The 24,916-nt window shown below is 57.2% G+C and overlaps 11 protein-coding genes across 11 annotated transcripts; 6 read left to right on the plus strand and 5 right to left on the minus strand.

Moving 5' to 3' along the window:
* Positions 1 to 37: 37 nt before the first annotated feature.
* Positions 38 to 755, minus strand: LMH87_010066 (uncharacterized protein; the record flags this gene model as incomplete). Its single annotated transcript, XM_056197165.1, has 2 exons — positions 38 to 646; positions 708 to 755. 2 exons carry the CDS (start codon positions 753 to 755, stop codon positions 38 to 40), a joined length of 657 nt encoding a protein of 218 aa, XP_056054241.1.
* Positions 756 to 2,617: 1,862 nt separating this feature from the next.
* Positions 2,618 to 3,591, plus strand: LMH87_010067 (uncharacterized protein; the record flags this gene model as incomplete). The annotated part of the gene is made up of 3 exons (XM_056197166.1): positions 2,618 to 2,782; positions 2,859 to 3,405; positions 3,479 to 3,591. The coding sequence occupies 3 exons, from the start codon at positions 2,618 to 2,620 to the stop codon at positions 3,589 to 3,591; spliced, it is 825 nt and encodes a 274-aa protein (XP_056054242.1).
* Positions 3,592 to 4,078: 487 nt separating this feature from the next.
* Positions 4,079 to 5,165, minus strand: LMH87_010068 (uncharacterized protein; the record flags this gene model as incomplete). The annotated part of the gene is made up of 2 exons (XM_056197167.1): positions 4,079 to 4,708; positions 4,767 to 5,165. 2 exons carry the CDS (start codon positions 5,163 to 5,165, stop codon positions 4,079 to 4,081), a joined length of 1,029 nt encoding a protein of 342 aa, XP_056054243.1.
* A 1,916-nt stretch (positions 5,166 to 7,081) lies between these two features.
* On the plus strand, positions 7,082 to 7,846 carry LMH87_010069 (uncharacterized protein; the record flags this gene model as incomplete). Its single annotated transcript, XM_056197168.1, has 3 exons — positions 7,082 to 7,094; positions 7,242 to 7,285; positions 7,343 to 7,846. The coding sequence occupies 3 exons, from the start codon at positions 7,082 to 7,084 to the stop codon at positions 7,844 to 7,846; spliced, it is 561 nt and encodes a 186-aa protein (XP_056054244.1).
* Positions 7,847 to 8,252: 406 nt separating this feature from the next.
* LMH87_010070 (uncharacterized protein) lies at positions 8,253 to 10,788 on the minus strand (the record flags this gene model as incomplete). The annotated part of the gene is made up of 4 exons (XM_056197169.1): positions 8,253 to 8,345; positions 8,571 to 10,591; positions 10,641 to 10,718; positions 10,767 to 10,788. 4 exons carry the CDS (start codon positions 10,786 to 10,788, stop codon positions 8,253 to 8,255), a joined length of 2,214 nt encoding a protein of 737 aa, XP_056054245.1.
* An 86-nt stretch (positions 10,789 to 10,874) lies between these two features.
* LMH87_010071 (uncharacterized protein) lies at positions 10,875 to 11,916 on the plus strand (the record flags this gene model as incomplete). Its single annotated transcript, XM_056197170.1, has 3 exons — positions 10,875 to 10,878; positions 11,126 to 11,138; positions 11,223 to 11,916. 3 exons carry the CDS (start codon positions 10,875 to 10,877, stop codon positions 11,914 to 11,916), a joined length of 711 nt encoding a protein of 236 aa, XP_056054246.1.
* Positions 11,917 to 13,652: 1,736 nt separating this feature from the next.
* On the minus strand, positions 13,653 to 14,847 carry LMH87_010072 (uncharacterized protein; the record flags this gene model as incomplete). The annotated part of the gene is made up of 2 exons (XM_056197171.1): positions 13,653 to 14,345; positions 14,431 to 14,847. 2 exons carry the CDS (start codon positions 14,845 to 14,847, stop codon positions 13,653 to 13,655), a joined length of 1,110 nt encoding a protein of 369 aa, XP_056054247.1.
* A 2,304-nt stretch (positions 14,848 to 17,151) lies between these two features.
* Positions 17,152 to 17,872, plus strand: LMH87_010073 (uncharacterized protein; the record flags this gene model as incomplete). The annotated part of the gene is made up of 3 exons (XM_056197173.1): positions 17,152 to 17,619; positions 17,720 to 17,738; positions 17,826 to 17,872. 3 exons carry the CDS (start codon positions 17,152 to 17,154, stop codon positions 17,870 to 17,872), a joined length of 534 nt encoding a protein of 177 aa, XP_056054248.1.
* Positions 17,873 to 18,492: 620 nt separating this feature from the next.
* On the minus strand, positions 18,493 to 19,311 carry LMH87_010074 (uncharacterized protein; the record flags this gene model as incomplete). The annotated part of the gene is made up of 1 exon (XM_056197174.1): positions 18,493 to 19,311. One exon carries the CDS (start codon positions 19,309 to 19,311, stop codon positions 18,493 to 18,495), a length of 819 nt encoding a protein of 272 aa, XP_056054249.1.
* A 982-nt stretch (positions 19,312 to 20,293) lies between these two features.
* Positions 20,294 to 22,095, plus strand: LMH87_010075 (uncharacterized protein; the record flags this gene model as incomplete). The annotated part of the gene is made up of 4 exons (XM_056197175.1): positions 20,294 to 20,621; positions 20,685 to 20,724; positions 20,790 to 20,996; positions 21,060 to 22,095. 4 exons carry the CDS (start codon positions 20,294 to 20,296, stop codon positions 22,093 to 22,095), a joined length of 1,611 nt encoding a protein of 536 aa, XP_056054250.1.
* Positions 22,096 to 23,847: 1,752 nt separating this feature from the next.
* On the plus strand, positions 23,848 to 24,864 carry LMH87_010076 (uncharacterized protein; the record flags this gene model as incomplete). The annotated part of the gene is made up of 1 exon (XM_056197176.1): positions 23,848 to 24,864. The coding sequence occupies one exon, from the start codon at positions 23,848 to 23,850 to the stop codon at positions 24,862 to 24,864; it is 1,017 nt and encodes a 338-aa protein (XP_056054251.1).
* Positions 24,865 to 24,916: the final 52 nt, after the last annotated feature.

Raw genomic sequence — 24,916 nt, forward strand, 5'->3', positions numbered from 1 at the left:
CGATGAAGTGAACTGACCCATTCTTCCAAAACCACTATTATTGTTCGATGGCCCGAAGATATGCTGCGACTTCTGGCGAAAGCATCTTATCGGCGACTAGCTGCTCGGCCGACTCAATAACCCACGACTGGCAGTTCTTCATCACAATCTTCTTTCCCACTACAGCCTCGCCGTCCACAGTATTCAGCGTCTTCCCCGGCGCCTCGACCCTGGACAGGCTCTCTTCGAATGCGCAGACCGGCACCGTATCAAACTTTAGCTCCCAGTTATTGAGCATCGCCTGCTCGTCGAAGTGCTTCCCGTCGATCCACTGCAGCGAGACCCGCCTGCCGGGCTGGGTTCCAGGCTCATTGACTGCGAAGCAGCGCTTGATCTCGAAGCGGAACCCATTGGCCACATCCCCCGTCGCGTGGATGACGACGCCGGTGTCATGGTGATGGTGCGAGCGGACAAAGTAGGACCAGTGGTCCTTGAAAGGGTAGCCGTTGGAAGTTATGAGCTCCAGGAGGAATGCTCCGGCAGGCCCTTCAAGTTTAACGGAGGGTGGTGTTGCTTGTGGCCGCTTGCCCGCGACGGCCACTCTGTCAGAAGGAGGTAGCGGAGGCGGGGGCGGTGCGCCGGATGAATACATTGAGAGCGGCAGTGGCTACGGCAAAATGTTTGGCATTCGAAAGAACTCAGACAGCAGTAGCAGTGAACGACTTTACTGAAATGTTTCGCGAGGAGTGCGCGTTTGCGAGGCGCGGCTGCAGCATGTGGAGAATACACGTTGCCTACACAGGGTAGGTTGTAAACGCAGATTTGCTGCGTCTCGCAGTCTCGGGAGCATTTCGAACTAGAACACATAGTAATCACCTGTTTCTGATCTTTTTTTGTGTACAGAAAGTGCGAAAGAACCATATCGAAACGCCTTCTTTTGTATTCTACTCGTACCTGCCGTGTTTCGCCCAGCTTGATGTGCTGCGTCGTACCACATTTTCCAAGCGCCCGTGGCACTGCTACAGCCCGTTGCCCGGTTTGCTTTCTGCCTTCGACCCCGCACCACCACCCTACGAGGAGAATGCATGCATCCAACAGCATCAACGGGCGTCACGGGTCTGGGCAGCAGCATCGTTCTAGAAGGAATGGCCACCTTCTAAGCCCGAGCCCCTCCCCCGAAGCAGGATGACGGACAGGCAGCCTGGCGAAAAACGTGCCAATGAGAATCATCGCCCGTCGCCTGCCCACCTCCCGTCGCGTAGCCTTTTTGCCAAGGCCATATTCACTGTGATCATCTACAAAGCTGAAAAGCGCACATGATGGTCCGCGAAGAGCTATGCAGTCAGGCACCCCAGCACCTAGCCCCAAAGTGTTTGGTTGGCGTATTGCTTGGGGGCCAGATCATCAGCTTTCATGCAGGTTGATGGAAAGCAAATAATCACAAGCACGATGGCGTGGCCTAGATCACAAAAGAGCAGCCCATACTCGTCCAGACATAGCGTCTGTCCGATTATTGGACGCGTTTGCTCTAGAACAGCGGTGATTGCAACAACGGCTCGTCTCCAACTGCCAGAATGAACAGAGGAAAGCCCGGCTAACGACTTACACAGTCCCAAACATTGACGGGGCCATTCGAATACCTAGGCAGATGCATTTGAAAATGGTTCGCACCGTCTGCGAAACTGATACTTCCTGGTCCACGCCTGCAACGTCTACAGATGCCAAGCCTTTAACAGTATCGTTTTCAACAGGACCAAAGCCAACCGTTGCGGCTGTCATTGACTAGTCAGGTTCAGGCCGGATAATACCCCTGCCTTTTGGGCATGATCACTGCAAGCTGTACCACATCGGGGCCCATCCGGACCTGTTCATGATCAATGCAGTGGACAATGAGAAGGTTTCGCATCAACGACCCACAGGTTTCTTGATCAGGTGTGCCCGAGTTGGGACTTGAGCAGAAGACAGCATCCTGTCGCAGCCCGCGCACACCCGCAGGGAGCGGCACCATCCCATCACGACCACAGTGCCACGCACAACCTTGTCGGCCGCTGATACTGGTAAATAGTGACCTGGGCAAGAAGCAAAAAGCGCCACTGATCCCATAAAAACTCCGCGACCCTGCCGGAATGGCGCAACGCCACAGAGCACTGCCGGGCCCAAAAAAAGGCCTCAGCACTAGCCCAAATTCGCGTCCCGATCGGCGACCTTTCCAATTTCTGGTGATGGGGCAATGGGGAAATGCAAGCGGTGGAGCTGCTTCCTGGTGCATTGATGCGCGTGGCCGGGGTTTCGGATTTCATCCCTGGGCAATTTCGAAAGCCTGACTGCATGCAAGTTACAACGTGGTTGATGAAATCTCCTTCTAGAATTGCAACGGAAGTGAGAGAGAAAGAGACCAAACGCAGGTCCCAGCCAACCAGCCTGAGTCCATCCGATGTTCACGTCGCCCCTGTTCCGCAACTTCCGCTTACATTAGACACTACGGCACAACAGGCACCACACTAGCTACTCAGTACCATGGACTCGGATTGTCCGTTGCCGCTAGACTATCGGCTTTGTAATGCATTTGGCGTTCCGTCGCCAAAGCTGAAAATCAATGGCAAACAAAACACTCTTGGGAAGCCGCCCCCGCGGATCGATGGCTAGCATGAACAGAACAATGGCCGATGGATGCGCGGCGGGAGGGGAGTCGTACGGAAGGGCGCCGCCACGAGACCCGGTGGACGGCTACGCCCATGCTTTTTTTTGCGCGGTGCGGGTGGTGCGCACTGTGGAACCTGGGACAATCCTGGCAGTACAAAGAGTTTGTTTTCCCCGTTGCGCAATGAAGGTTTAAAAATTCTCATGAAATCCATATTCAACTCCTGGTAAAATTCAAGTTGCGAAATCTCAGCCTCTCGGACGAAGACGACGACGACACACATTTGGGGGCTGAAAAGAATTCCCCGACCATTTTACAAAGCGCCACCATGCATGTCCTCGCCCTCTTGGCAACCGCGGCCGCAACGGCCCTCGCGGCCGCCTCCGATGCCTCGCACCACCACGTCTCCGTGAACGAGCGCTCGGCGCAAGAGGTCATCGCGAAGCTCAACCTGACGGCCAATGTCGAAAAGGGCTACTACGCGCAGACCTTTGAGGACCCCGTCCTTGTCAACGGCAACCGCTCCGCGTCGACGGCCATCTTCTACCTCCTCGAGGGCAAGGACGGCGACTCGGTGTGGCACCGCGTCGACGCCGCCGAGGTCTGGCACTACTACGCCGGCGCGCCGCTCACGCTGTCGCTGAGCTACAACGACGGCAAGCCCGTCGAGAAGCACGTCCTCGGCCAGGACATCTTTCGCAACGAGAGCCCGCAGGTGGTGATCCTGGAGAATCAGTGGCAGAGCGCGCGCTCGCACGGCAACTGGACGCTCGTGGGCACGACGGGTAAGTTCTCTTATTTATACCCACACACATGAACGTCAACAAGAAGAGTCGATGAGCTAACTGAAAAACGCAGTCGCGCCGGCATTCAGCACGGATGGCTACGAGCTCGCGCCGCCGGGGTGGCAGCCCAAGGGCCCGTCCTGCAAGGGGCCGGCTGCGGCATCGGCCAGCGCCGGAACCCGCTAATGTATATCAGCATTTATTATTATATAGATAGAGATGGAAACGTAAATATAACGATTCATGACATGCGTGTGATCCCTGGCTAGGACCAACTTAATCTTGCATTGTGATGCACTGTGCATAAAACATTGAATTTCACGATGTGTGACGTCACATGGAAGGTCAAGGTTTTGGCTATTTGTTTTTGCAATTGGCTATCAACGCACATGTTGTGGCATAAAACAACGACGGAATAAATCGCTTCGAATTTTTTCTGTCCAGCGCATGGAGCTACGTAAGAAAAAAAAGAAATAAGAGAAGAAAATGAAAATGGTATCGTGAGGCGTAATCATAAAACTCCGCAATGTCCCGGTAAAATCACAAGTCGTCCGTAACTCCGTCGCTGGTCCTCGTTCCATCCCGTCCCAATTTGATTGCGGCGCCATGCCGGTAGAATAAACAAAAGTACACATTAAAAAGAAATCGCCCGCGGTAGATATTTGGGGCCGATTCATACAGCCTCGGTTCCGTGATAGATGGGCGTTTCGCTTCCGACGCTGGGGTCGCGACCGGCGCTGCGGCTGCGGCTCGGGACGAGCTGGACACCCGACGTGTCCTCGCCGGGGTCTGACTTTTGCCAGAGGCTGTTGCCACGAAGGTGCGGGCTGCCGAGGGGGTTACGGTGGTCGCTACCGCTGGGGCCGCTGTCGGGCCCGCTGCCGCCGGAGCAAAAGACGTCGCTGGTGGGCTGGCGGACCGTGTTGATGAGGCGGTTGAGGATGACAAACTCGAGCTTGAGCTTGATGCCGTAGACGCAGGGCTTGAAGGCGCCCTGGAGGTGGAAGAGGTCGGCGCACTGGATGCCGAGCAGGGTGATGTCGAGGGCGATGATGAGCGTGTTGGCCCAGATGAGCTGCCAGAGGACGGCGCTCTCCTGGCTGGTCTGGCGGGCGCCGCCGTGGACGGTCGAGGGCGTGGACCAGGCGCGCTGACGGAGGGGCGCGCGGCCCTTGAGGTACTTGCGGGTCTGGAAGATGTACATGATGCTGAGGGCGGTTTCCTGGACAAAGTAGACGACGAGCTGGACGCGGTCCCAGACGAGGTTGAAGGAGGTAAGGTGCGGGTTAATGGTAGTCGCTTGCTGGGGAGGTTGTGAGCGGACGGGTCAAAGGAAGGATCCCATTTTTTAGGGAACTTACTGCAACGGTACCGATAATCATGGTCGGTATGGAGAAGACAACCGAGTTGAAGATCAAGACGTACTTGACAATGCGCAGGACGCTGTCGGTGTGCATGAGCAGGTGCAGGCGCGAGTAGAGGACCCAGCTCTGGGGAATGACCATGATGAACCAGGTCAGGTAGATCATGGTGATGGAGGGCACTGGGTCCTTCCATACGCCAAAGTCGGCGAGGATGATGAAGACGGGCTGGAGGATGACGCCCCAGGACGTGAGGGCGCAGGCCCAAAAGTAGAGGCCGCGGCGGCGCTTGAAGAGGAGAAAGAGCGAGGCGTTGATCTCGATGCCAATGTACCAGGCGATGCCGATAAAGGCGGCCATGATCATGGACATGGGCAGGTCCTGCTTGACGTCGTCCATGGCTGCGGTCGGTGGTGGTGGTTGTGCGGGCGCGGCCTGATGGAGGCGTGCGCGGCTTTAGCGTCGATGAGTGGTCGGGTGCGTGCGTGCGTACAGGATGGGATGATGGGCGATGCAGGTATGTTTGTTTGTTCGCAGCAGCAAGGGCCCTGGCTACATTGTTTGTCCGTCCCCAGGGTTGAATCGTGGAAGATGCAAAGGCGCGATGCAGCAAAACCCCCAATCGCCGGAGATGAGGTTGCTTTTAGTTTGGTTTGTTAGAGGAGGAGTTCGGAAAAAGTCAGATTCCAAAAAGGCCGCCACTTGGTACTAAAGTGGCACGGCTGGCGTTTTTATTCCAGATACCCGCTGGGGGCAGGAGCGAGGGAGGGCCGAATGGATGGACCGATGGGGGTGTGTGTCTGGTGGAATAAGGTAGCCAGCTGGCCAGCATCCCAGTAAGCAGGTTGGACAAGTTACGACCACCCAGAAACGAGCATGAGCTGGTGCCCTTTTTTTTTTCTTTGGCTTGTCTCGTAGCGGCGGCGCTAAGCTGCGATGGACCCGACTCTGGGCTGACTGAGTTTTGATGCGACACGGTGGGCAGTGGGGGAGGAGGGGAGCACTGAAGCGGACCATGTGTGAGAAAACGTGCTCTTTTTTTATTATCTTTTTACCAGTATTATGCTTTTCATCGTTCGACATCATGGGTGGGGGAGGCAATGATACCCTGTGCTGATGCGATGGACACAGGAGAAAACGGCGAGGCAGTATCTGCCTACCTACTTTTGCTGCTACCTTGTAGACACGTAGCGATGTGCAGATGACTGCGACGCACATCGCTCACCACTGTGCCACCGGCAGTGCGACTGGTAACTTTAGCCTTTTGTCTCTGTGCAACACCGTCTTTATTTAGCATGTCTTGATTCGACGTCGGAAGTTGGCCATGCTTATCTGCAGTTAATATCGGACCTACTGCAACCCTGCCCGCAGGCTTTGAGACCACTCCTCCAAGCCCCCCCTGCTGCGTTTAAAAAGGCTGCGAGCGGGTGGTTTGAGTGGCCGCATTTCAGTGCATGTCTCGGTCGCCTGGAGAGGCATGCTGGGGCTCATGGCATGGGGGCATCATGTGGGCTACAAAGTGATCCGCTCGCTTTAGCCAGTACATTCATGTGCCAAGAGTGTGCTGATGAAAAAGAAACACGACGCGCATGGTCAAACAACTCATGGATCAAGATTGAGAGATTTTCTCAGGGCTGGTGATAATGGCCTTGATCAATAAAGCGGCTGATTATTTTGCAACCCTTTCTTTCCTTGGCAGTTGGGGGCCAGACCAGCTCAGCCGGGTGCCATTTCAATCTCCAGACTGGTGGTGGGGACAAGATAGCTAGGTACCTACCTATACCAGGCGCTGGAGCTGCGATACGTGAGGCTCGCCAGCTCGGCACCCCAGCCCCTCTGTTCGTCGTCGACGCAGTCCCCGTCCCAAGTTGGGTGGTCAGCAATACGCCGCCGCATCGTGCAACCCTGACAACTGACCACAACTCCTGTCCACTCATCGTCTTCAGTCACCACATCCGGCATAGCGAGAGCGCCAATGTCACCGACAGCCACCACTCACACCGTCACAAATCAGACTCCCTGGCCTGGCCCGGCCTCTGGGCTCGTGTGCTGTGCTGTCCATTTTACCTACTGAGTACACCTTGGCTCTCGCGCGCAATGCGCACCTTGTTCGGCATCATCAAACAAAGCAGCTTGCTCTTGCTCCCCTCCCCCCACTAAGCAGATCGACGCCCGTACCGTCCCTGCCCCTCCCTTCCCCTCTCATCATCTTACTGGTACACCCTTTTTGGCTGCAGCCACCAGCCCAAAGCGAATCGTCCCGAGCCATCAGGTGAAAGAAAGCCACGCTGACCTTGTCCCGGCCTAGCTTACTGATGTCAACTGCCAGTAGCCCCCTGCCGACTGCCTAGCTCCGGACCTGTTGCCTTGTCTGCCAAACGTTTCGACGCCATCTTTTCTCTCCTTCACCAGGGATTCTCGCTTTCCGTGAACCCACGTCAAAATCATAAGCACCAAAGTCCTCATTCTCATCAGCAATAACTCCAACCCATCTCGGAACCCCTCTTTGCCGAACACAAGTCAGCCACTGCCAATTTTTTTTTAAATCCCACCGAGGAGTCTAACCAAACGCCCAGCTGCCCCTCACCAAATCGCCCATCATGGCCGCCGCTAATTCCCGCACCGCCAAGGACGTCATTGCCGCCCTCAACCTGGCTCCCCACCCCGAAAAGGGCTACTTTGTCGAGACATACCGCGACGCCGCCCAGACCACGGCCGCCGACTCGGACAAGCCGCGCGCCTCCAGCACCTACATCTACTACCTGCTCGAGGGCGAGTCGGGCCTCTCCCACTGGCACCGCGTCCTCGACGCCGTCGAGGTCTGGCACTACTACGCCGGCGCCCCGCTGCAGCTGTCCCTCTCCTGGGACGACGGCAAGCCCGTCCGCGACGTCGTCCTCGGCGCCGACATCTGGGCCGGCCACCGCCCGCAGGTCATCATTGAGCGCGGCGAGTGGCAGCACGCCCAGAGCCTCGGCGACTGGACCCTCGTGGGCTGCTCCGTCGCCCCCGGCTTTGAGTTTGAAGGCTTTGAGATGGCCGAGCCCGGCTGGGAGCCCAAGGGCTCTGAGAAGAAGTGAGGAGAGGAGAGGAGCTGCATGCAAAGTTGCGGAAGAATGATGAATGAATACACCATGAAAAATGATGAAAAGTTATGACATGAGCTTCGAATAGCTCCGAATACAGAACTGCCCGGTGCCAGGACGGACGCTGATGTACGCACGCCGTGTAATACACCATTGCCGAGCTTACTCTAATACAACACAAGGCCACAATTAACAGCTCAGTAAAATGTATTCGTAAAAACCAACCCATTCGCCAGTATTTGCAACTTTTTCATACTCTACAGAGGAAGATGGCATTTCAAAAGATCCCACCAACCAGTATGCCAGACTCCAAAAAAAAGTAGTGTCTTTCTCATCAACGAAACTGAATATGCACATTCCTCAAGAAAACCGCTTGGCATCGTCGTCATGCCATCGCTGCTTACGCCGGGAGGCCCCTCTTTTCCGATTCGGTAAAGAAGATCACCATGCGCCACAATTTCTTGACCAGGTCCTCGGCCTCGTCGTCTAGTGCCTGTTTGTCGTTGCATTTGTGTCAGCCGCAAAGTAATCTTGGAATTAAACGGGGGATCGCCGTAGATGCAGTCATCAAGTCTAACCGCCCCAACCAAAGACGATTCCGCCAGGAGATAAAGTCATGGTAGAGGAGCGAAAGAAAAAAGATGAGAGGTGAGAAAGGAATACAGAAATGAAGGGAAGAAATGGGAAAGAAGAGTAGAAAGGGAAAAATGAAACTTACACCCTCCAACTCCTCGGCCAGCGCGGCCGCCGTTCCGTGCTTCCGCAGATGCTCCTCGACCGTGTCCACCAGCATCTCCTCGCGCACGCCCAGGTATTCCACAATCTTGCGCTCCACAAACGGCTTGAGCTTGTCGGCAATGACGCCGTCGTCCATGTACTCCCACTGCACCGCCCACCGCCACAGGCCTGCCTTGTCCGAGGGAATCTCCTGCGCGAGCGCCCGCACCGCCTGCGAAATCTCCTCGTCCGTCAGGCCGCTGTCGGCGGCGCTCCCGCGGCCGGTGGTGCTCGCATCGTACTCGATGGGGATGAGCTGGCGGCGCGTGCCGGCCTGCTCCTCCTCGTCGTCCAGCAGGCCCTCCACCTCGGCCACGGTGCGGCGCTGGGTGGCACCGCGCGAGGCCTGCGCCTTTTGCGCGGCCGCGCCCAGGGACAGCTTGAACGGCTGCGGCGCGGCGGCGGTGGCGGCGGCGGCAGCCGTCGCTTCGGTCTCGCGGCGATCCGACTCCTCGGCCTGCTTGTCCAGGAAAGAGTCGGCCATACCACGGGCGCGCTCCATCTGGGCCTGCGCGCGGTGCTGCTCGTCTCCTTCCTGGCGACGATCGGCCTCATCCTTGGCCTCCTCGTCGGCACGGTCCATTGCGCGCTTGCGCACCCAGGCCGCGTGGTCTCTATAGTAAGGATGTGACTTGTGACTCTTCTCCCGCTCGTCGTCCCACTCCTTATCGTGTGCGATGCTGGCCTGTGCGCGTTTTTGCTGCGCGGCTTCGCCGTCCCTTTCGCGGTTGCGTTCGCGCTCCAGCGCGGCTTGCCGTGAGCGCTCGCGGTTCGCCCACTTGCGCTCCGCTTCCTTGTAGAGCTTGTTTGCCTCGGTCTTTTCCTCGTGTAGGCGCCGGCGCTGGAGCTCTTCGTCGCTGGCGTCCGTATCGTCGTCGCGGTAGCTGATGCCGCCATTCTCCACACCGCCGTTGACAAACGAGGTGCCGTTGCTTCCATTGTGCCCTCTGGGGCCGGATGGCGCGCCGCGAGGGCCAAGAGGGGTGCCATTTGAGCCATCGTGCGCCACAGGTCGAGATGCTCCCATGCGCCGTCTTTCTTGCTCTTCAAACTCTTCCTCGCCGCGCAGCCGCTCCAGGTCGTGCTGGGTGCTGCGCTCGCGGAAAGCGGCAATCTCCTTGAGCACAACCTCACGGATCTCAGCAGGAATATCAGACAGCTCGTCCTCCTGTGCCATGCCAATATTGACAACCTCTACTGCCTCTCCATTCCCGACATTCGCCATCATGGTGTCCACGCTTTTAGATACGGAGGCCGATAATGGGTAGAACAGGTCTCTCAACGCCTGCTTAAGCTGGGCGCGGGCGTGCGCCTCACCAGCATCGGCTTCCTCTTCCTCCCTGCGGAACGCCTCCAGATAGTTAATCGTGCTGGCGTCCAGTGAAGTTTGTAGATTGACCTTCTCAATGTCTTCAAATGTGTCGTCCTTTGGCTGTTCCGTCGCGATCGGCTGTTTCTTCTTGGGCACTTCAACCTGCTCCTCAACCAGTAAACGGGCGGCGTTGTGCAGCGACTCGACATCTTCAAACAGCGCAAAGCCAAATTTGGCGCCTTTGTGGTCGTCTGTCACACTATCTAGCGCCTCCCATCTTCTTAGTCGTCCCACGGCGCTGAGGATTTTTTGAATGCCATCGCCGCCCACGCCATCCGGAATCTCGTGTATGAACATCGTCCGCAGCTTTTCTTCTGCCGTTGGTGGGATTAAAACCTGTGTTATCTCGCGATTCGACGATCGTCCTTGGTCCTGCCCTCTGTCCATGCCGAGCCCTGGGCGGCCGCCTTGTCTGGGACCGTCGCCTCGGTCGTTGCCGCCCGCCGGTCCTGTCGTGCCGAGTCGGATCACAGGTGCGTTGAAGTTAATGTTGGGTAGGTTGGGAGGCTGGAAGGATGCTGGTGGTGCATTGGCTTGCTGCATGCCCGGTGGCATGCCTGGGCGGGCTGGCACACCGGGAGGGGGAGCGCCTGCAAATTGTCAGCAGTCACGCCGAATGGAGATGTCATTATCACGTACCAAGACCCGGGGGGGCACTCATGCCAGGAGGCTGATTACCATAGCCTCCATATCCAGGCGGTGCGCCATATGGATTGCCTGCGACTTGTTAGCTAGAGGCTCACAGCAACGGCGACGACCACTTGCCTCCATATTGGTTGTACGACATATCGCGTCGATGGTCAGCTGCGCAGAACTGAACTGCGAAGATTCCAGCTGATTCTCCCTTCAATACTCCAGCCGTGTGGAAAAGAAATGCGTCAGAGGATTATTTTTCTGGCTAGAATAGAAGGTTGTCAGGCACTTATGCAGAAGCGATGTCGATGGAGCTCCAAGTTTGCGGCGCGGCGTTGATTGGTCCCACCAGCGACCCGATCAGCTTTTGGCAGCGCCGCATCAATATTTTTTCCGTCTAACGACGCCAGATTAGTTTTCCAGCGCTGAGCATCAACTCCCAGCTGCGATTCGTCTCAGCATCAAGTGATTCATAGAGCATTGCCGCTCAGGCCACGTCAAAATGTATGTTCAGGTCCCCCGTACTACGTCAATTTCACCAATCCCATTGCACCGATTCCAAAGCTCCAGTACTAATTTCCCTGTCAGGGCCGCCTCAATTCGTCATGGCAGTACGATGCTGCGCAGGATAGCCATGCAGGGCCCAACGTCCGCTCGATGCTTCACCACAAGCACCACGAACCTTGCCGATCGACGCGGGCCCAAGCCTGCGCCGCGCGTGAATCCTCTCATCGGCGGCATTCAGTCAAAACCTCAAGAGCCCGCCGCGCCGGCGCCCGCCAAACCCGACATCCAATCCATCCTCCGCCCGCCGCCTCCTCCTCCTCCCAAGTCTGCTTCCAACGCTGCAAAGCACTCCTCATCTCCCTCCGACAACGCGCCCGCCCACACATACTCGGCGACCAGCAAGGCGCTGCCGTTTGAGCTCGACGTGACGTCGATCCTGTCGACCAAGGCCGCTGACTACGGCCGCTCGCTTCAGCAGGAGGATCCCCTGACGCGGCCGCGCGTGCGCTCCGCCGCCGCTACCGGCCGCACCATCTTTGTGCGTGCTGCCCAACCCGGGCCCAACTCGGCGCCCACGGTCCGCAGCGCGCTGGCCATGCTCGGCCGCCTCGTAAAGAACCAGCACGTCAAGAACAAGTACCACTCGCAAAAGGCCCACGAGCGGCCCGGTCTGAAACGCAAGCGCCTCAGGAGCGAGCGCTGGCGCTCCCGGTTCAAGGACGGGTTCTGCGCGGCGTATGCTCGCGTGCATGAGCTGCGGAAGCAGGGGTGGTAAGGGTGTGCTGGGGAGTAGGATAGTATGTAACATTAAAATCAACGATTGTGAAATGATCCAATCACTGTATGATATATCGCATAACAAAATGCAATACCTTCAACATGAAGCTACCGAGCCATCTCTTCAGTTTGATGTTGTCAGCTCTTCTATTAGTCAACATTGGAGTTGATGCTAGTCGTGCATCGTTCTGTTAGCTGAAGCCAAATTCGACCAAGCGAATGCCGCGAATGACACGAAGTGTCTGTGTGCTCAGCATAACACAAGAAGAGTAAGTAAAAACCCGTGCTCGAAACTTCGTGAATCGCTCGTCGTCCTTGCGCCATCGAGGCGTTTTGAGGCACCTACATCTCACCACATCGATGATGCCAAAGCAAGTGGCAACATCCATATACAGCACCTCAACAAGCGCAAGTTCTCGAATCAACAAGAGGAAATAGTATGTGGAACGATCCAAGATGACCAGGCTGGTTCGTGTTTGCAGTCCAATGGCAGAAGCGAGTGACTGCAAAGTCGTCATCACAGCCACTTGCTCGCCGCAAATTGCGTGCCCATGTGCTTTTCTATTCAACATCTTTCTCCCTTATCGGAAGCTATCAGAGCACTGACAAATATCATGAATATAATATTCCAATTGATAGCGGATAGGTCAGCTCCAGTCATAGGTACGAGATTGTGTTTGGTAGCGCAAAGCCCCGATTTGGCTTCCATTTTCTGTTCAGCTAGGGCGGCGAGAAGACTTTTTTTTAGCGGCAATGACGAAACGGCTGATTAGAGTTGTAGCCTATTTGCCGTTTTGATCACCTATGTAGTGGTACGTCTAGGATAGGATTCAAGGCGCGATAACCCGACAGTAACATCTCATTACCTTGGAGGTGCTCTGGAAATGTGCCGCATGCTGTTTGGTGCGGAAAGGTCCCCTTGTCACTTTTATCCGGGGAACGGAAACTTGGTTTGTCGGTTCAGTCGCCCCAAGCCGTCAAATTCATCGCCACGCGTAGGGGTGAGACAGGTCGCGTGCCATCTCGCCAAATGTAGCAGCACCAGACGTCGTCCCTGTCGCCGCCCTAGTGATAGCCCGAGCAGCTGGCAGCGACGCCACTCCCTCATAGAAAAAGTGCAAAAGTTGTGAAATCCCTTGAGCTTGGTGGCTTGATTTGCACGAATAAGTTGGGTGGGAAGGAAAGCCCCAATCTGAGGGCAAATAGGAGATGTAGTAGGCTGGCAGATGTGGAACACACAAAGGATGATGTATCAAATCTGTGGACAAGAGTAGATTGAGAGAGAGTAAGAAGGCGAGATGCGCGGGAAGGTACATGTACTTGGCATGTTGCTCACTTGTTTGTATTGGCTACCACGCGAGGGTCTGAAGGCACGTGTTGAACCCGAGGCACAGTTAGCAGCCGTGTTGATTCGTTGCTGTTGGCAGTTAAATGAAGTGTTCCGGCCAGTCGTGGCGCATTTCCAGAGAGATTGGGGCGGACGACTGTAGACATTCTATCCTTCTCAGACATTTTGACGTGCTCCTGTCGTAGCACGTCTTTAGCGCATGTTAATCGAAGGTTGCGAGAAAGAACAGGTAGTCATGCGCCGTTTGGCGTATCATGAATTGTATTGCGCTGAAAGCTATTTACTCGACATTATTATTATATATAAACCGTTATACACTTGAAACGCCATTTCCTTAGGAAGTTGATGCAGTTTTGTTTCTTCTCTTTCTCGTAACATGTCGTTGCCTATGCCACCTTGGCTTCCTTTAGCCTGGCCGAGAGATTCAAGACTCTGCGGGCAAAGAAGCCATAAGAGGCCAGAAGGAGGTAGTTGACGATGCAGAGGCCGAAAAAGGTACCGATGGCGCCCATAGTGAACCAGGTCCAGGGGCGAGTGCCGAGCCACATGAGGGTCTGGGCGTCGGCGCGGTGCCAAGTGCTGCTTTCGAGATCCTCAATGTAGCCATCCAGATTGGGGGGTGAAATAACCTGAACGGTGGGCGAGGGGATAGGAAGCTGGAGCAGATAGTCCTTGACAACGAGCGATAGGAAGAGGGGGCCTGAGGAGAGCATAATGTTGATGTAAGGGCCGTACTCAGCCCAGGGGCGCGTCCAGGCGTAGTAGTAAGGAAGCTGGGAAACGGCCATGGTAAAAGCTGGGTGGTTCTTCGAAGCGATCATGAGGTCGTTGGTGACGCCGGTCGGTGTGGTGGATTTAAATACGGCAATGTCGTCAGACGAGTCATTTTCGACTTCCTGCATAGGGAAGGTCTGGTTGCACTGCGTGTCCATGTCGAGGTAGATGCCGCCATAGAAGTGGAGGACAAAGTATCGGATGGCGTCGGCGCGTTGAATGGGGAACGCGTAGTTGTTCCAGGAGTCGACGAACCACGAGTATTCCTTGGCGAGGAAGTCCTCGGCGCCCTTGTCGGTCCAGAGCTGGAGGTATGTTAGCGACTGTGTTCGAATCCTGGCCAGCGGGACAAGATGTCGCGCGACAAGCGGTTAGGGGTCATCTGCTCACCATGTACTCATAGTCCTTGTACACCTCCTTGCAGCTGCGCTGCGACTCTACCCACTTGTCGGGAATGGTATCGTTTGGGGTCGTCTGATGGAGGATGCGCGGAATCTTGTGCTTGACGCCAGGCAAGTCTGGGGCGGCGGCGACGCCGTGGAGATTGAGCTTCGGGGTGAAGAGGTCGTCGTTGCGGCGCAGAAGGGTGATGAGGGGTTCGAGGACGACTACGAGGGTGACGACGATGAGAACGTCGATAAAGAGGAGTAGAGCGGCGGCCTTGCGCTGTCGAGGGAGCAGGAGGCGCGTCCGGGAGCGGCGACGATAGGGTCTCGAGCGCGAGGAGTCGCCGGCTTCCTCGTCGGGAACAGACTCGTATCTGGGCTGCCGGGCGTTGCCGCCGAACATCTGGGACAGCCAAGCCATGACGCGTTGTCGAGGATTTGCTTGCTGGCGAGCGTGTCCGGTAATGCGAGAAGGCGAGTTCGGCAAGAGGGGGGGAGGAAGACGTGAGGTGGTGCGGCCGCGGGACGTGGTGTTGGCTGGGGTGGAAGATCGGGGAGGGAAAAAAGGCGTCGTTTTAGCAGCCTTACGTTATATATCCACGGTAGCAACGAGAGGAACCCGGCTCAGGGACCACCTACTGTTAGTACCAGTAGGCTGCTGGGGACGACTAGGCTAGGGTGAGCTAGGCTTCGTGGCAGGAAATGGCAGCCAGTCGTATGCTGTAATAAGTTCGTCGCGGTAACGATGCTGGAGTCGAAAGTTAACCCAGAGAGATAAAATAAGAGACAGAGGTTTCGGCACGCAAGAATCGAGTCGGTAGGAAAGAGAACAAGAGGCCCAGCAAAAAACAATTGAAAGAGGTCGGATGTGCCGTGCTGGACCAATCAATCTAGTACATCTCAGATTAAAAGCGGGACGGATGGGGGACTGCCTGCCCCTGACTCCCTGAGTGAGAACGGCTTGTCAGACGCCGCAGCGGGCTTTTTGGGCGGGGTTTATCATTAAATGTTTTACCGGCCCAAGAAGAATTCAGCGTGATTAAGGAGAAAAAGACCAGGATGCGGCTTTGGACTGATCTATTGCTTTAGCCGCACCGGCGTCTCAATGGCTGCCGTCTGCTCTTTTCATTAGTGTCGTGTAAGGCGCAAACAAGGCCTCCCCCGGTGATGTGACGCTGTGCTACAGGGGAGCTCAGGGTGTTCAGCGCGGCACAGCAGGGCGTCTTTCGGGGCAAACAGCGCACCGCAGCCCGCTGTTGCACTGTGCCTGGGCGACTGGGGCTGAGGGAGACGGGCCTCGTCAGCTGGCTACCAGTAAATCAACCCTAAAAATCCTCAAAGACGGCTAGGCCACGACGATGGGCTATCTTGCAACCAGCAACTCTACTACTGATTGGCTTGGTCGGGGGGGCCTCCAGCAGTGCTCGTCACAGGCATTTTTAGCGGTCTTTTGGCGGCTGAGCACGCTTTCAAGTGTGCCGATACCCGTCAGCGGCGCTCTTGGCAGGCTCATCTCCACGTGACGCCTACGTACGCATTTGGTCTTGTCTCGCTACCCTGCAAACGAAATGAGTATTCGCAAACAGCGGCCATCGGTGCTGACAATGGTTGCCGTACACATATTTTGCGAAATGGAAGTCGGGGAAAAAATTGACTTCCAAAGTCCTTGCTTTATTTAATCTTCATCTCTAGTCAACACTCGCTCGCCCTACCCGACCCCCAACAGCGGCATGTCAACGATTCGTTTTCTCCACCCTCTGCTTCGGGGTCCAAGAGCTACTTACTCAAGAACTACGAAGTGCTATTGGAAGCACATTTGCTGCAGTTAACGAGTGTTTTCGCAGGCTTGAACAGGTCCCAACACAAAAAGCTTCTTTCATCGACTCGTCATCCGCCGCAGGCTCACAAACTGACAACATCTGCAAGCATTGTTGGCGAGTGACGTTGACATCGCCCCATGTACCACTATTTATTTCACCAGCGGCACATTGGCGACTCCAAGGTTTCGCCACAGCCTCGCCACAGCCTCTGTAACATTCTGCAGTATCCTGTCAGATCCAATTGTCAACAGCGAGGCATTCTTAGAAGCAGACAAACCGCAACCATCCCCATTTTCCATGTCACTAGTCTACTCCAGCCTTGACGTTCAACGACAGACCGCAACTCATGCCAAGACGGCACCCGGCTAGCTTGCATCTGCCAATCAGCGCCTCGACTTGGCAACCACACTAATAAGAAGCCTACCCATGCAGCGACCAACTTCAAACTACCCTCTTGGCTCTCGACGTGGCAGCACTCATATAAAAGAAGAACTTGACACTTTGAACTTGACTGCAAATAACCACCTCTACTCGCGGAACTTATTCCACCGCTGGGCTGACACCGTCGGAATTGACAAACTGGAAAAAGTCCCGCTGCCAGAATCTCGCGACGACGCCCAATCCAGCTGGGCCTCGCGGGTCGGGCAAATCGCCCACGCCACTCGTCTGTCCTCAAAGGTCCTACTCCTACGGCTGAGACCCTGCCATAGACCCCTTCAATCAAACCAGGCTCACTGGCGCTGTATTTCACTGAATCGCCAAACCAAAACGGGGTTCCGACTTTGCGTTCAAGTGGCGCTGCTCAACGCTCAATGTCCTAACAAGGCACCTTGCAACGGAACCGGCTCGCACGGCAGCTTCTTCTCGGGGCTGCATTGATGAACAAGGCTATTATAAATTCGTAGATGCTACTGTTTCTACCTCGTAGCTTAATTGTATCCGTGCTCCTCCAACCACCAGCCTGGTCGAAGCCATTGCCCGCCATGCGCGCCTCCATCTACACCGCCCTCGCCGTTGGCGCCGTCTTCGTCGCCGCAACCGTGACCCTCACCAAGGACGGCTGCGTCGACGCCTCGGGCTTTGAGACGTGCCAGAACGCCGCCACCAAGAAGACAAGCGTCTGCGTTGGCCAGGCGAAGAGGGACGGGAGCGGGACGGAGCTGCTCGCCTGCGGGTGCCAGGACGCCGTCGACAACTTCAACTGCTACGCCGCCCACTGCTGGAACCAGGTCTGGGGCTGCCAGTACCAGGAGTACATGGTCCAGTACTTTCGCTCCTGTGCCGTCGCCAAGCAGCCCGTGCCGTACTTCCCCGCGCCCAACAATGCTCCGGCGGCCTGCTCGTGCAACCTGGGCAAGGTCTACTCTGCGTTCGTCGGCGCCACACAGCAGGGGGCACAGTGCGCAACCAAGCAGACCTCGGGCGACGCCAACGCCAACGTGCAGGCCATCCAGGGCTGCAATTGCTGCCTAGTCAGCGGGGCCTATTCCAGGTGCGTTCTTGTCAAAGCTGCTTTCTGGAGCAGGTGAAGGAATGAACAAGCAAACAAAGAGATTACTAACGTCTTGGACGCCGGAAGCTTCTTCGACATATGCCCGAATACAGACCCCAAGCTTCTCGGCCTGAGCAACATCGGCACGCTGGAGTCCGCCGCCGACACTCAGTTCTCCGACTGCGGCAAGTACCTCGATACGTACGACTGCGCCAAGGATCTCGGCTTCAACCTCGACGGCGTCAGCACGTACCTCAAGCCCGCGGACAAGCTCACCACAGGCACGGCCACCCTCAGCAACGTCGCGGGGACCGTCGCCGCACCGGCCTCGGGCAGTGTCTTTTCTTACACCAATGGCGTCGACGGGAAGGTGTACACGATTACCGCGGCGGGCAAGTTTAGTGACTCGGGAAGCGGATCGGGCTCCGGCTCCAGCTCAGACGCGGGCTCCGGTTCGGGATCAGGCTCGACATCTGGCTCCAGCAGCGGCTCAGGCGACAAGAGCAGCGCTAGCCCGAGCCAGACGAGCAAGCCTAAGAATGCGGCTGCTGCCTCATCCGCGAGCAGCAGCCTCGTCATTCTCGTGGTTGCCATGTGCGCCGGTGCTCTGCTGTAAACGAATCGTGGTGTGATGAGAAAAAGTTGGACATTTCCAGACGACGATAACGTCCTAGTAGAAGGCATAGTGGTTCTTGAACCAAGAAAAGAAAACCAGAGTAGAGTTGTATTGACGATTTACGCACCGCTACCCGATTCACTTGCGCGTAACAGCTCCCAGGCCCTTGATCACCAGCCACCCCGCCAGCAAGCTATGAAACCACTTCCCGAGACCACTCTCGAGCAGCGTCGGCTTCTCGTCCCTCTTCCGCCACAGCCACGTCTCATTCACGAACCGCACCACCGCTCCGTGCTGCTCCTCCTCCAGCGCCGACAGGATCAGCCCCCGCACCGGCGGCCCCTTGTACGAGCGCGGCATGTCGATGCTCAGCTCAACCACCTCTGCGCTCCTGCCCCTGCCCTGCTCGTAGCTCGTGACCTTGTACACGCCATCCACCACGTCGCCGTCGGCAAAGCTCAGGGTGTCCATGTGCGCGCCGCCAAAGGTCGCCTTGCGCTCGGGCTCGGCGAGCATGCCCCGGATTAGAAACGCCTGCGGGGTCCAGCTAAAGGCCCGAAACGTGGCGCGCAGATAGGTTGTGAATAGCGGCGACGGCGAGGAGGCTTCGCTGCCGCGGACCAGCTTGTGCACGAGGGTGGCGGCGGGGATGGGCCGCGAGACTACGCGCTCGTAGCAGACGACCCAGTCCTCGGGGCGCGCGAGGACGTCCTTGGGAATGCTCTTGGGCGTGCTGGGCGGCGCGCGAGATGAGGAGGAAGAGGCGGAGGTGGTGGTGATGGTGGTGGTGGGCTGGGACAGCTGCCCGGAGGAACATGTCGTGGTGCGCTGGACGGCCCAGTTCAAGTATACGACGTAGACGCTGGGTAGAATGACGGGCAGAAGCGCGACGGCGGCGATAGTGGCGGTACGGTGCCGCCCGAGGTCGGGCACGGAAAAGCTGAATAATTGCGACATTTTTCCGCGTCTGTCTGTGTGTGTGTTTTGGCGAACGTTTGCAGGTGTAGAGTTTGAAGTTTCGTCAAACGCGAGCGATACGAGCGAGGCAAGTGCTCAGCTGAAACTCTGTGTGTGCCTGGTAAACCAGGGCCGCATTGGCAGCCTTCACAGTGTAATGTTTACACTGTAGAAACTACATTGTCTGGTGCCATTGACGACGTGAATTGAGCGACTCGTTTGCATTTTTGACAATGTTCGCACGCTCGCCCAATGGAGCTCCAGATGAAGAAGTCATCGAAGACGGGGTGTAAAGTAACTCTGGCCAGCCTTCCGGCCCCAGCCCTGCGCAAAGTGTCGAAGCATTCGGCGCGCCACCGTTGCACAACGGGCCATGGGAGGTTACCAAGTTTCGCCAGAAACGGCAGTTGTACCTTTGAAACCACTCAAAAAAAGCACCATACGTAATATGAGACGACTTTTCCAGGACAGCATAAGCAAAGCTCATTTCCTGTTTCGGAAGACGTGCTAGGAATTTTGCGTGTACACGTACGTACGTGTGTCGCAGCCCTACGAGCGGCGGCTCAGGTACCCGCAACGGAACTTGCTCTCTTTGATAGTGTCAGATCCTCTCCAACCGTATGATTTCAAGCAGCTGGGGGAAGCAAGAAAATGGGGAAATGACCGAAGCAGTAATAAGCTAAACGAACCTTGCCCGCCCTGCGGCCCTTCTCCAGCCCTGCCCAAACCATGTTTGCCGACGACGGTGGGCCTGGGGCATTACGCAGCCCTGTGGACTTAGACGCGAGGCTCTCTGACGCGTCTCTTGAAATCCTAGGGCCGTTGCAAGGGCAATAATCAGAAACATACGTAGAAAACATGCCTGTCAAACTGAATAATGTGTATATCAAAGGAACCATGATTTAATACCAGGGGGGTATCCCCCATTGTCGTGCCAGATCTTTGAGGACCTATCCCAAGCCAGCTGCACAACTCACACAGAATGGAGATGGAAGAGACAACACCGCTGCTGCTCGGCGACGAGGCCCAGCGCCACCAGCGCGCACCCATTTCCGGCTCCTTTCTGCAGGCCCGGAGCGTGCGCTCCATCTGCTTCGTCATTGCCCTCTTTTCGTTTCTCCTCTCCGTCTCGGGCGCCGTCAGCGACGTGCCGACGACGCGGCTCATCGAGGACCACATCTGCCGGAGCTACTACGACGAGCAGAGCAGCCCGCCGGCGGACATTGACGAGGCCATGTGCAAGGTGGACGAGGTGCAGTCGCGGATGGTCTTTCTGAATGGCTGGATCTCCATGATCCAAGGGACGCTGGGTACGAATCCTGTCTGGACTGATTGGTGAATTTTGTGCGGACCAACTAATACGAGATGTGCAGAGCTGCTTGTCGCTTTCCCGTATGGTATATACGCAGACCGGTATGGCTTTCTCGAATCCAGAACACACGAAATAAAGAATAATAAGGGAACTAACGGAGATGTAGCAATGGCCGCAAGACTGTCCTGCGACTATCTCTTCTCGGCGTCATTCTCCAGTCCGTCTATGGCTGGGGTGTCCTCGCCATGGGCCAAGCCGTCTCCATCAACCTGCTCCTCGCCTCGCCGCTGCTTGTCCTCGCAGGCGGCGGAGGCACGGTGCTCGTGTCGACCATGTACTCCATCATCTCCGACGTGGCCGACGAAGCCAGCCGGTAAGCCCCCCCGACAAGCTACCCTCCACCACGACATGCAACTGAACCAAGCACCTTTTGCAGAGTCAATGCCTTCTTGTCCCTGCTGGTAGGCGGCACCATGGGCGACTTGGTGGGCCTGCTGCTCGCGTCCCGCCTCATGCTATCGTCGCCCTGGCTCCCCATCGGCCTGAGCCTCGTCGTCATTGCGCTCGCCGCGGGCACCATGGTCTTCATCCCCGAGACGCTGCCGCCGCGGAAGCGCAGCCCCGACTCGGACATGTACGACGACGGCTCGCCCCTCGCCGCCGTCGGGTCCCACGCGCGCGAGCTCCGGGACCAGCTGGCCACGGCGGCGCGGATGCTGCGGCAGCCGTCGCTGTGCCTGGTGCTCTTTGCCTTTCTGTGCCCGGTGCCCGTCGGCATGGCCACGTCGACGCTGTTTGTGCAGTATGTCAGCAAGCGCTTCGGGTGGTCCATGGCGTCGGTCGGCTACCTGCTGTCCGTCAAGACGGTCGTCAACATCCTCGTCATCGCCGTCGCCATCCCCGGCCTGTCGCGGCTGCTCACGTCGGGCGCGCTCGTCCGGTCGCTGTCCGTCCGCGACAAGGACAAGATCCTGGCGCAGGCGTCGGCCTTTGCGCTGGTGATTGGCTTCGCGCTGCTGGCGGCCGGGTCGAGCATCGGCGTCGTCGTCGCGGGGCTCATCGTCAAGACGCTCGGCGGCGGCCTCTCGTCGCTGTGCCGGTCGCTGGCCACGGCGCACACGACGCCCGACAACACGGCCAAGCTGCAGACCGTCATTGGCATCATCACCACCGTCGGCATGCTCGTCGCGGCGCCGACGCTGGCATTCCTGTTCTCGCTGGGCATGCGGCTGGGCGGCGTCATGATTGGGCTGCCGTACGCGGCCATGACGTTCTACCTGGCCGTGACGGCGTTTGCGCTGTGCTTTGTGCGGACCGCCGCGCCAGAGGACGCGGACGCTCTGCCGGAGGCGTACAGCCTGCAAGAGGTGGTGATGTGCGACAGCGCGTCGATTCGCAGCTTCCAGTCGCACAACAGCATGTCGTCGGGCATACTGCTGCGACGCTCACGGGCAAGCAGCCATTCGGCTTAGGAGGGGGGAGTGTAAACCAGAAAGACACGAACGTAGACTCATCAGATACCCAAATAGACTACGCTTACAAATTACTGCAACTGAATTTTCTGGAGCTGAATTTTACACGCTGCCGAAAGTGCATGTGGCTTTGTGATGACCGCAAGTTGTGGTCATCGTCGTGTTGCTGGGCATGCAAGTAGCCTACTTACCCTATCGCTTGTGCTTGAGCATTGTTCATCACAAATGGCACAATTGCCAAACACATTTCTGAAGAGATGGCTCAATTCAGCTGCAGGTTTGCGTTGGTTGGCGGCCTCACTCTTGGCCGTCTTGGCATGGATAAAGTTGGCTTCATGTCGCGTGCGTGCGGCGGAGTCGTACGGCCGCCCTCTACGCTACCCTTGACAGTCAACGAAGCTGCAAGCTCATGGCACCAAGCCATCAACACGCCCAGGCTGTCACCGTGACGGCCGATTTGTTCTCCATGATTCTCCTGATTAAGCCGTTTCGGAATTAAAGGTCCATAATGGACCGATCCAATTATTCATCGCCATGATGGATCAGCGGCCGCGTCACCTCCCAAGGAGCCAGCGGCGCATCGCAATGTCTAAGTTTGCAATAGGCAAAAGCCACCAAGCTTGGCAGGTGTTTGGGAGGCGTGTGAAGACGGACCGACAGCAAGCTTATTTTGACTGCCACACTGCCAAACTGCGAAAGCGGCGCGCATACCAAGCCCCTAGCGCATCGGCTTTTGCAGCGGCTGGGAGCATTGGTGGGCGCCATTTCTAAACATTGCGGAAACCTGCTGCCAAGGATCTACTGGCAACTGCCAGTTAGCTTGTTGACGTGCTGCAGCAAGGGTGATAACTAAGTAATAGATGCCGTCATGCGCCGTTAGCGGAAGGTGCGTGCCTTGTTCCATTTGGCAGCGATCGTCTCGGGGATAAGAGCGAGGACCGCAAGTTTTGTTCCGCTGCTGCGGCGGCGCGGGTGGAGGAGATGGAAAGAGAGCAACAGCCCACCCGTCTGTCGCTCGTCGAATCCAGCAATGGGTAGCGTGAGCGAAAAAGATTGCCCGACCCCGAGGTTGCTTGGTGCGTGTGCTGACGGAGCTGCAGGATTGGACAGGTGAGAGAATTTATCTGGGCGGTGATGAGCTGCAGTCGATAGCGTTACGCCAGGGTCTTTCAATTAAATAAATAGGTAGGTAGGTAGGCAATAATGCTTCCTTTCTTGCCAGGCAAGGTACGGATAAATAGGCTTAGCGGCAATAAGCCCTGTAAATTGTAATCGAGGCCCTGTGGGCGCTTCCAAACACGTTCAAAACAGGCTGCCTCCGAGCCAGGTAGGCCTGTAGCAGGCACAGGGCCACATCCTACAGGGCCAGAGCGGGGAAGCGAGACAAAATGGACCGTCCCAGACTGATGCACGTGGGGCCGCTCCAACATCTCGACTCGCCGCGACCCTTGCTTGCATGCAGCAGCCCAGCAGCCCAGCGGCCCCCAAGCTCAGCCCAGCTGTTTGCGACGCTTGACTTACTCTCGCCGCCAGCACAAAGTCGGAGCTGCAGCCGCACCCAAAATATTGTCAACTAGTTATATCTTTGCTCCGCAACCCATGCCACACGCATTTCATCCTTTCTTTTCATCCCCTCCTCCTTCCTGTCGTTGCGTCGTGCTGCTCCTCTTCTCCCACGACCGGACCTAACCAGCTGTTGCCCACCTAGCTACAGCAAAACACCACACCACACCACACCACACACACACCAAGATGGCGCTCGCCGCTACCGCCCTGCTGCGCGCCCTCGCCATCACAGCCGGCCTCGCTGCCGCAGCCTCCAGCAGCAGCAGCAGCAGCTCCTCTTCCGACGACACACCCCTCCCCGTCGTCATCTGGCACGGCCTCGGCGACAGCTTCTCCGGCGAGGGCATCCAGGCCGTCGCCGCCCTCGCCGACGCCGTCCACCCGGGCACCTTTGTGCACAGCATCTCCGTCGCCGGCGACGACGCCAGCGCCGACCGCTCCGCCACCTTTTTCGGCAACGTCTCGGCCCAGGTCGACGCCGTCTGCGCGCAGCTCGCCGCCCACCCGATCCTCTCCACCGCGCCCGCCGTCGACGCCCTCGGCTTCTCCCAGGGCGGCCAGTTCCTGCGCGCCTACGTCCAGCGCTGCAACCGGCCCCAGGTCCGCAGCCTCGTCACCTTTGGCAGCCAGCACAACGGCATCGCCGAGTTTCGCGAGTGCGGCGCCTCGGACTTTCTCTGCCGCGGCGCCATGGCCCTGCTGCGCTTCAACACCTGGAGCAGCTTCGTGCAGAGCCGCCTGGTCCCCGCCCAGTACTTTCGCGACCCGGCCGACCTGCCGGCCTACCTCGAGGGCTCGCAGTTCCTCGCCGACATCAACAACGAGCGCCCGGCCAGGAATCACGACTACAAGAAGAACCTGGCCAGCCTGAAAAAGTTTGTCATGTTCCTCTTCGAGGACGACACCATGGTCCACCCCCGCGAGTCGTCGTGGTTCGGCGAGGTCAGCGCCGAGACGCAGGAGAGCGTGCCGCTGCGCAAGCGCCAGATCTACAAGGAGGACTGGCTGGGACTCCGCGAGCTCGACGACAAGGGCGCGCTGGTCTTTCGCTCCATCACCGCGGACCACATGCAGATTCCGGAAAAGGTCCTCAACGAGACCATGCGAGACTTCTTCGGGTCCTGGAAGCGCAAGTTTCCGTCGCATCGAAACGAGCAGCCCAAGGTCTACGGCCAGAAGAACTACGCCAACCTGGAGCTGTAAAACCAAACCAATTCACCCTACCTCTTTCTGTTTATTAGCAGCATCGCGTTGT

This window comes from Akanthomyces muscarius, chromosome 5 (assembly GCF_028009165.1).
Source record: "Akanthomyces muscarius strain Ve6 chromosome 5, whole genome shotgun sequence".
Taxonomy (NCBI): domain Eukaryota; kingdom Fungi; phylum Ascomycota; class Sordariomycetes; order Hypocreales; family Cordycipitaceae; genus Akanthomyces; species Akanthomyces muscarius.